Source organism: Xenopus tropicalis, chromosome 6 (genome assembly GCF_000004195.4).
Source record: "Xenopus tropicalis strain Nigerian chromosome 6, UCB_Xtro_10.0, whole genome shotgun sequence".
NCBI classification, from domain to species: Eukaryota; Metazoa; Chordata; class Amphibia; order Anura; family Pipidae; genus Xenopus; species Xenopus tropicalis.
In genome coordinates, this window is record NC_030682.2 from 9,430,402 (window position 1) to 9,440,907 (window position 10,506).

At 43.7% G+C, this 10,506-nt stretch overlaps 1 protein-coding gene across 1 annotated transcript; it reads right to left on the reverse strand.

Moving 5' to 3' along the window:
* Nucleotides 1–1,253: 1,253 nt before the first annotated feature.
* higd1a (HIG1 hypoxia inducible domain family member 1A) lies at nucleotides 1,254–8,502 on the reverse strand. The gene is made up of 4 exons (NM_001011058.1): nucleotides 8,471–8,502; nucleotides 3,128–3,248; nucleotides 2,595–2,729; nucleotides 1,254–1,984 (listed from the first exon to the last, which is right to left on the reverse strand). The coding sequence occupies exons 2-4, from the start codon at nucleotides 3,228–3,230 to the stop codon at nucleotides 1,932–1,934; spliced, it is 291 nt and encodes a 96-aa protein (NP_001011058.1). The 5' UTR covers nucleotides 3,231–3,248; nucleotides 8,471–8,502; the 3' UTR covers nucleotides 1,254–1,931.
* Between the last annotated feature and the right edge of the window lie 2,004 nt (nucleotides 8,503–10,506).

Here is a 10,506-nt window from a genome sequence, read left to right on the forward strand (position 1 = left end):
ATATTTCTTCCTATTATGTTATATTCCTATAGCACTGACATATTCCGCAGTGCTGAGATTACTTATCAGTCCCTGCCCCAGTGCAGGTTACAAACACATTCACATTACGGGCAGGCTAATTAGGAGCCAGGTAACCTACAGTAGCATATTTAAAAGAAGCATCACTTATAAGGGAACTCAGTAGAGAACCCAATCTTATCATCAGCACACAAGCATATACTGAATAAATAAGTATACAGACTATTATGAAGCCCCATCGCATATTTAGTACAAGGAATGGGGGCGCTGTTTAAGTAGAGAGTATTATACCTCAGATGTGCCAGTATATATACTATGAAGATAGATAATGAGCATATTAACCCCAGATGAGCCAGCATAATCACTAAATAAAAGTGCTATTGCCCGTTCCCACATCTTGTGTCTCAACCCTTTCTCCTTGTAGATTGTAAGCTCTTTTGGGCAGGGCCCTCTTCACCTCCTGTATCGGTTATTGATTGCTTTATATGTTACTCTGTATGTCACCCACTTATTATACAACGCTGCAGAATATGTTGGCGCTTTATAAATAAATGTTAATAACAGTAATAACACAAGCACCATAAAAGTTAATGGGGGTGCCAAATAAGGGCTGTGATTGGCGATTAGGCAGCCTCTATGCACCCTATCAACTTACAGGGGGCTTTATTTGGTAGGAAATCTTGTTTTTATTCAACCAAAACTTGCCCCCAAGTCAGGAATTCAAACATAACTACCTGGTTTGGGGGCACTGGGAGCAACATCCAAGGGGTTGGGGAGCAACATGTTACCCCCAAGTCACTGGTTGGGGATCACTGCCATAGACCGTCACTATTTATTGGGCTTCTGGAGGACCGTTTGGACTTCTGTGTACTTTGAATACCAGTACAGACACATTCATCCTGTACAAACCCACCGCTTACTCACAGTTTAATATAATGTGGATAAGTCTGAGATATGATACTTTCATAAGAGAAACATATCTGAGAATGATTTCCCAGTCAATGTATCCCTGTAGGCTTTCTTCCAGATTTATAAGGGTACAAGGTCCCCTGCTGATCCCTATAAAAGTGCTTTTTCACTACCTTCCCCCCACCACAATGTCTCCCATTCACTTTAATGGGAAGTGCCACAGGTCACCCAGCACCTTCATTTACTGCTCACAAAAGTCCTATGGCACTTTAAGCACCAGTCATGGGTGCCATCGCCATCACTTCCTCGGAAAGAAATACAAACCATTTAGCAGAATAGATATGTTATTTTTAATATCACACATTTTGTAACAGCACCCACATTCCTGTACTATTATTTGACAGAACAACAACATGGGTGGGCTAACATAGGATTTCCGGGTGGATTGTATGTGGATGAGTTCTGCTCCAACAGAACACAACTGATAAATAATATTATATCAGGAAAAGGATTGGATGATCCAACAACTAGGGATGCACCGGTTCCACTATTTTCAGATCCGGCCGAACCCTTTTTCGAAAGGTTTGGCCGAAAGGGTTAAAGAGACAAAAAGTCACATGATTAAGGATTCGGTTCGGCTGAGTCCGAATCCTGCAACAAATCCTGGATTCGGTGCATCTCTACTAACAACCAACCGTATTACTGTAATAACATCATCCTAAAATTGTATTTATATACACTTAAAAAAATAAATATGGTTTCTAAACAGTACATAGAAATTCCAGAAAGTCCGTGGTGTTGGTCTTCTCACTCTATGTCCTACAGAACTGGATTAAATTAAAAAAATAAAATATAAAGAAGAGAAATCTTATGGTTGAGCTCTGGGGGTCCCACAATCCCCTGCGGGCCCCCAGAGAAGGTGCGATATGTGAAGAGAATAAAAGCACAGCCCCAATATGGGGTTTATCTGATATGTCATCATGGAGTCCAGACTGGCAGCTTCCTCAGTGGTCGGATGGCTTGGCGAGGTACTCCTTGTACATGGAGTAAATGACACCTGGAAAGAGAAAAGTAGAAGCACTTTAAAGGGGAAGTTCACCTTTACATTAACTTTTAGTATGATGTAGACTAGAGAGTGCTATTTAGAGACAATTAGCAATTGTCTTTCATTTTTAAAAGGTTTTGAATTATTCAGCCGCTCTCCAGGTTGGAATTTCAGGAGCTATCTGGTTGCTAGGGTCCAATTTAACCTGGCAACCAGGCAGAAGACAAGAATATGAATAAAAGAGGGCCTACATTGAAAGATAAGTGATTAAAAAGTAGCCATAACAGTAGAATTGTAGCCTCACAAAGCAATGGTATTTGGCTGCCGGAGTCAGTGACCCCCCATCTGACAGCTGGAAAGAGTCAGAAATCTAGATTTAATCCAGGGCCAATCATTCGCTGTTCTCCTAACTAGGGGGTGCAATGCCAAGCAAAGGGCACATACTGCCTGGTTCCGTGTAACCTCTATGCACAGAACCCTGTGCAAGGGCAAAATATCTGAATGAGAAGCTGCTGAATCATTCTCTCGTGCTTCCTGGTGAAGCTTGCCAACTGGCAGATTTATGGCCCAGAACAAGGATAGGCCCAGATAAGGGAGCGTGCCGGCTAATACTGGTACCTACCGCAAGTCATGGCTCCTACAACGAATCCCTGGGCTGCAACACGCATGTGAATCAGATGGACGGACATCTTTGTGTTCCCTCTGCTCTTCAGTTTGAATAGCCCATAGGCTACCACTGCAGCAAATCCGGCCATTCCTACAGAGAGAGAAGGTAGCCATGTGGTTTAGAAGTGATTTGCCAGCGTTCCTTTTTTGCTTTTAAAATCACTTTATCATAGCAGAAAACTAATCATAGAGAAACTAATATTATAAAGTGAATAAAGTGCCCCCTATTGTAAAATATAAGGATATTATAAGTCACAGAGGAGTTGCATGACCATAAAGGCACGAGGCCGAGGTCATGGAACTCTGAGGTGACTTCTCATATTTTACAACAGGGGGTACTTTATTTATTATAACATGTCATGTGACAGAAATGACATCACTTAGCTCCGATTATAACTGATGACATCACTACTCGCATTTTATAAGAATATAATTTTATATTCTTACACTTTATTCCATACTACTCTCTCACAGCACAGAGAATCATACCTATTGGCACAAACGGAGACTCCTTTGACTTCCTTATCAGCTTTGATGTCTGGGAATTATCGATGTCATAGGTTGGCAGGGCATCTCCGGAGGTCTGAGCCATGGTTTACAGAAGAAGTATCTAAAAAGAGAAATAATGAAATCCATGTTTAGATATAAAGGGTAGTTATAACAGCTAAACCATATTAAATATATTTATAAATTCAGCCATCTTTCCATTAGAAATCCCCAACAGAATAAAAGCCAGTTCCTAATGGTACTATATCTGCCCTAATTGCTGCTTTTCCAGCAATAAAATGCAATAGTAGAATGGGCAGAGAGCAGCGGTTACTACGATCCTGTTCAGCCGGTTACAGCCCCATCAGTAGCACCACAACCAGACTTAATTACAATAGAATACAATGGGGAAGCTGTAATTCCATTAGTGGGAAAGTCAGACCAGTGCTGTTTATACCTAGCCTCTGCAGCATAGGGTTCATATGACTGCTCCTATACATATTGCCCCATAGTGATCATTATTCACCCACAAAAAATCAGCTCCTTTATACAGGGGGTGTTCACCTTGAAATTAACTTTTAGTACGACGTACACATTGCTATTGAGACCATTTGCAGCTGGTCTTTTTTTTATTTTTTCTGTTATTTCGCTATTTGTTGAGCAGCTCCCCATTTTGGAATTTCAGTGGATATATGGTTGCTAGGGTCTTGTTTGCCTTGGCAACTAAGCAGTGGTGTGAATGAGCGACTGACTTCACCTCTTGTATCGGTTATTGGTTGCTTTAAATTAGGGATGCACCAAATCCACTTTTTTCAGATTGTGCCAAACCCTCCGTGAAAGCTTCGGCCGAATAACGAACCAAATACAAATTAGCATGTATGAAAATTGTACAGCACTGCGGAATATGTTGGTGCTTTATAAATACATGGTAGTAATAATAATAATTTATTATTATTATTATTATTATAGAAGAGGGACTAAATAGAAAGACAAGGAATAAAAAGTAACAAAATAAAAATTGTAGCCTGAAAGAACAATAGTTATTTGGCTTCATGGGGTCAGTGACCCCCATTTGACAGCTGGAAAGATGTAGACAGCAAATAACTCAAAAACAAAAAATTGTATTATATATATATATATATATATATATATATATATATATATATATATATATATATATATAATGAAGACCAATTGCAAAGTTGCTAGGAATAGTACATTCTATAACATAGCAATCTTAATGGCAAACCACCCCTTTAAAGGCTACATATAGATGATGAAATGAATTGGGTAATTAGAACGGATCAGATACACGCCTGTGGTGCAGTAAGGGTGTAGGATTTCAGGAACAGCAATAGCCGGGGTGCCTGTATCATAGCAACAAGTGACTGAACAGCCCGGGCTACAATCTGCCCCATGGAATGGGACTCCCCCACCGAATGGGCTGCTCCTAATATATAAGCACTCTCACACAGGGCACAGCCAATTGCTTTTGATTTAAAGGGGGGTGAAGTGTAAAACAAACTGGGAGCAACAGGACAGTTAGTCCTGGAGTGAGAAACGGATCAGAACATGCTGTGCTCACTGGGCTCATAATGGAAACGTACAAGAGAATAGAACAGTGGAAAAAGCAAGCTGCTCATGTTCCTATATTAATCTTTACCTGACTGCATCTGGAACCATCTGGAACCTTCTGGAACCTCCCCCCCCCCCACTGCCCTTTCCTTCCATTATGGCCCTAATGATGTGCATTTGGGCAACTGCCTGAAGGGCACCATCTGCCCTGAGCAAGGTCACCAGAAGGGGCTAAAATATCCTATTGCTCAAGGTATTTATACAGAGGAGGCTGGGAGTTGCAATTCAGCAAGGGTCAGTGACCCAGGCTCTTCAATGGATTCTATTACTTATTTTTAAACTTCAAATGTCAAAAAACAGTTGGTTCTGTACAACAGGAATGATGGAATCCAGCAAACTCTATCCACTGAGCCTTCTACATACATCCCATGTTATGCAACTCCCAGCATCCTCTGCTATTAACGGGGGCCAGCTGCTGTACAGGAAGGAAGTGAGGTTGCAGCATACCCCAGGGTCGGACTGGGGGGTGCAGGGCTTTTTTCCCCCGGTACCCCAATGCTGGTGTACCCTAATGGTGCTCAGATTCTCCCTCATTGGAGAAAGAGGTAATTAGTATGTAATTAGTAGGGTGGGGCGGACCCCCGCAAGGAGCCAGTCCAACTGTAACCACATTAAACTGGCCAGTGGGCAAACACGCAGAACAGGCTGGGGCTAGTAACGGGGCAATTACAGGTCAGGTTTGCGCCGGTACCAGTATCCCAGCAGCCAAAAAAACTATTGCTCTGCAAGCCTACAGTTTTATTGTTACTTTATATCATTTATTTTTCTATTCAGCCCCACTACTATTCATATATCAGTCTTTCGTTCAAACCACTCCCTGGTTGCTAAAGTAACTTGGACCCTAGCAACCAAATAGCTGCTGAAACTCCAAACTGGAGAGCTCCTAAACTGAAAATAAAATAACAAAAAACAAACAAACAAAAAAACCTAGAAATAAAAATGCAAACTGCCTAGTGCTTTAAGGTATATGGTCTGTTGGCTACGCCATGCCCACACCCGAGGGGGGGAAGCAGGAAATGGTACAGTCCCAAATTGCATAATGGTTATGAGTCTGAGCTTAAGTTATAAGGTTGCACAGACACAGCCCGGAATTATACTCCCATAGTCATTATACCAACAGCTGGAATTAGGAGTCCAATTACCATTAAGAACACGGCAGATTAAAGGGGAACTCATCTAAAAAAAAAAAAATATATATATGATTTTGCCTAATAAAAAAAAAAAAATAATTCTGAGCAGTTTCCCCAATATCCATTTGTGCCTCACTTTCACTGGGTTAAAAGTTACTTCTGTATAAACAGAATTGCCATTTAAAGTTGCATCTGCCTGTTTATAATCTCTGGACTGCTGGTTCTGACTCCTGAAACAAAGTAGCACAAATCAGCTGAATAACTGACCTCTGTTACAGTACTTTGAGCGTCACAACCAGAGAACAGCAAGGGACAGATACCAGTTTCAATAGCAATTACATTTCATATTACATAATGGAATTAATAGTATATATTTTTTCTTAAATTTAACATAAAGCCCTGTACTTAAATGCTACACCCTAGAAACACACACATATTCCCTGCTCTGTTCCATTAGCTACGGCGTGCAGTCACACAAAATGGATGGTATGGGAATGGTGCCAGAGGAAATAAGAGGATGTTTGTTTCCCCTTGAAAGAGAGACTTGTTACGGTCCATGCAAGATTAACCCTCGCACTGATGTTACAGGTATGGGACCCAGAATGCTCGGGACCTGGGGTTTACCGGATAAAGGGTCTTTCAATAAGTTGCCACTATAAAATCACGTGAACATTAAATAAACCCAATAGTTGGGATCAAGTACAGGTACTGTTTTATTATTACAGAGAAAAGGGAATCATTTAACCATGAAATAAACCCAATAGGGCTGTTCTGCCCCCAATAAGGGGTAATTATATCTTAGTTGGGATCAAGTACAGGTACTGTTTTATTATTACAGAGAAAAGGGAATCATTTAACCATTAAATAAACCCAATAGGGCTGTTCTGCCCTAATAAGGATTATTTATATCTTAGTTGGGATCAAGTACAGGTACTGTTTTATTATTACAGAGAAAAGGGAATCATTTTTAAAAACATGATTTGATTAGAAAGGAGTCTATGGGAGGTGGGCTCATCGTAGTTCAGATCTTTCTGGATAAAGGATTCCATACCTGTATATACTTTACAGTCCTGCCATTAAACCACAGATATCCGTACGTCTGTCCAATGCACAGAGCCGATATCTGCCCTACAGAGTTGCATCATGCCCCATACACAGCCCTGCCATGCATACAGGCTTTATAGTCAATCTCATGAATGTAAGTGCAACCCGACAGGTAAGAGCAGAGATGCAGCTCGCTACATGCAGCCTCACAGCACAGGATGCGCTTGCACAATGCGAACTTAGGATATGCTGAACCTGATCCAACCAAGTCACAGCAAAACTGCATAGGGGTGGATGATGAAACTAACTGGGTCCCCAGATGACGTTGGACTAGGACTCCCAGAATGATCTGACCCCTGGTTACATGTCAGAGAAAGGTGGGAGCAGGGCTGGCCTTAGGCCAATTGGGCCTCACACCTGGGGGGAACACATAAAGCTGTCCAGCCCACCCCCAAAGATTGCTGCTATGAGTTCTGGGACATTAAACACAAAGTGGGCACTGTATGTCACTGTGTATAGTGTGCCAGAGGGGCCAATAATCACACTGTATACAATATGCTTGGTATGTCAGTGCCCAGTGCTTGGGGGCCATATTGTGCCATGAAATGTTGTGGGCCAATGGAACAAGAGAGGGGAAAAGGTGGGGTTACACTGTCACAGAGCAAGACGCAGGGACTATTTGCCCCCCAGCCCTGGAACCCTGTGCCATCTGGCAACACCTTGTGTAGGGGCCCCCACCAAAATGGTCCCAATTGGGTCCTGCTGTTTATAAGAGCGGCCCTGGGTGGGAGCTGCAGTCTGGGAACATCTGGGGATCCAAGGAACTTGATGGGGGGGGGGGGGGGGGGGGACTGAATTGTATCAGATTCTGTGTATAAGGCTGGCAACCAAAGCCCAGATATAGCAAATTTAGGGCAGAATTTGGGTCAGTATTGGGCTGAATCCTGTGTGTATCCTTTATGCCGGATTCTGCGCATCCCCTAGTCTCACAGCCTTATGGCTCCCTTAGCCCAGATGGAAGCGGGGGCTATTGGAAGGACCAGCAGGAATCAGAATTGCCTGGGGGGGCCATATTATAACTCCCTTACCCTACAGGATGCCCTGCAACCCCCACTGCCTGCCCCTTCCCTATGCCAGCACCTCCCAGCATCCTCTGCCAAACAATGCAATTGTATACTTACTAAAATAGTGACCCACTGGCAACCCTAGGCCTAAACCTGTAGCAAAACTACAACTCCCAGAGGCCTGGCAGCAATGGTGCTTGGGAGTTGTAGTTCCAGGGGAACTGCATGTAATGCCTATACAGTTATACAGGATGATAATAGCAACGTTAATAGGGGGCTCTGCTTCCAGGAGCCATGGGTTGGACATACATTATATATATATATATATATATATATATATATATATATATATATAAAAACCCAACAATATTACGCCATATGTAATTTTATCAGCATTCCCCCCCCAGAATGCCCCTGTGGTGCTGAAGGCCCAAACCAAATCCCCTAGGACCTCCCCCTGAGTGGCCCCTTACCTGTATCGGGGGTCCCTCGATGCGCTGAGTTGTCACACTGCTCACAATGTCACACGACTGGCGCCTCAAATACTCATTTACCGGCATCTGACGTCACGGGGCGGGCACTTGAGCGTCACCAAGGTTACCACAGCGGCCCACAATGACCTTCGCCGGGGGACTGTACGTTAGAAAGAAAGAGTCATAAAAATGACACTCCGACAACGTAATACCGGTTTAATCGCCTTTATACACCTAAAACAGGGGCAGAACACTGTTACATAACGCAAGGCCAAAGTCGAGACTTTTTTTGGGCGTTCGAGGAACTACAACTACCAGCATTCCTTGCGGTGGTGACGTCGACAGACCGCTCCATGCAGGGTTGAGAAGCTAATGAGTGGGAGGAGCTTTATGGGAAAGCAGAGTACGTGCAACGTAGAGAGGCGCAATGGCTTCTTGATAGCCTGAGGGAAAGAGGCGTGACGTAACCAGGCGGTTGCCCGGGCAACTGGCTAGCCGTCACGCACCTCTGTGTGATATTGTCATGTCATCCTGACTGTACAGCTGCAAATGCCCCGCCCATAGCTGTACTAACGGCTTCTTCCTTCTCATCCCCCCTTAGTGTGTATATACACATCAATGGCATTCATGCTTGTGTAGTTTTATCGCTTAGGTTGCCATCTCATTAAAATTGGACACCCATAACTTGTTATCTGTGTGGGTTTTAAAGGCCAAGTAAACCCAAAGGGGCTGATTTATTAACACTGGGCAAATTTGCCCATGGGCAGGAACACATACCAGAAAAAAAGGCCTGTGGGCCTGAGATATTGCCCGTACTGTCCTGAATTTGTCTGAAATGCAATAAAGGCCTTTTATTACTGAAGAAATTCTCCTGTCCGGTGCTGTTCCTTGTGGATTTAGTAACCCATAGCAACTAGTCAGGGATTAGCTTTTTGCAGCCAGCTGCAGGTAGAACAATGAATACAACAGTTTGGTTGCCGTGGGTTACTGCCCATGGGCAAATTTGCCCAATGTTGATAAATGACCACCAAAGGTAAACGTTAGTTATGGCAGTGCAGCCCCGGGTGGTTTGCTTTACTGTGACCAATTTGAAGGGACGGCCAAAGGCCCCCACCTGACCCTTAAATGAATCTGACCAATTAGCCAACATGTTAGACAGGCAATTGGCCCTACATAGATATAGGCAAATGCTATTTTCTTGTTTGGCCTTGCAGGATGGGAAGAGACAGAGCTGCCATCTGGGGGGTAATGGGGTTCTCTACTGTTGCTGGGGGGGGGGGGGCAAGTGATGCAAAAGTGTAATGTAGTGTAAAGTCTAGAAAGGGTGGAGAATACAGAGGAGTGGGCAGGGCTTGTGGAGTTTGAGGGGTATCATGGGCAGGTTTATGGCATAATAGGGGGCATGGCTGATCAGGGGTAGGACCATGTATGCATGGGGAATGGTATGTTTTATTGGAGCTCCATTCTAACTATGGCCAGACCCACTACCCAGGGGGGCTAATTGATAACTGGGCCCCCAATTTTGCTAACTCAGTAGTATAGACCCCAGTGATTACTGATGGGGACCCTGTGAAGAGGAGCCCTCGTTGGCTGACTACTGACAAGGTGCTTTGATGATATCGAAACTGGTCTCCGTGCTGGCGTACATGCCCAGAGTGTTGGTTGCTATGGTAAGAATGCACAGTCAATTGTGGGCAGCTTAAGTGTGGGTGCAGGTACTGTATTGGCCCCCAAGACTGATGCATCTGTAGTGGGACTGCCTGGTAACTCGTTTTAGATATTCTAGAGCTCAGACTCCTTTTGTTGTGCAACTGGCTGTATACAACCCAAGGGACCTGTATAGCCCAATAGTAAATACCGACTGCCTTCCTGCTTCTCTTTTCCATTTATGGTATTTTCTCTTCTCATTCACTGCACCTTGTTATGGCCTAAGGGGGCCCAGCCTGAAGGCCAGTTAGGGGGGGATTTGGGGTGAGTGCTTATTTGTGCCCTGGGTACCCCTGGAACTATAGCGGGGTGACTGTTACCCCAATGTT

Bases quoted from the DNA above. Each gene is read 5' to 3' on its own strand.
- higd1a (NM_001011058.1), bottom strand. From the start codon at position 3,230: ATGGCTCAGACCTCCGGAGATGCCCTGCCAACCTATGACATCGATAAT. The intron at 2,730-3,127 runs GTATGATTCTCT...CTCTCTCTGTAG, and splicing joins GTCTCCGTTTGTGCCAATAG to GAATGGCCGGATTTGCTGCA. The intron at 1,985-2,594 runs GTAGGTACCAGT...TTCTCTTTCCAG, and splicing joins TGTAGGAGCCATGACTTGCG to GTGTCATTTACTCCATGTAC.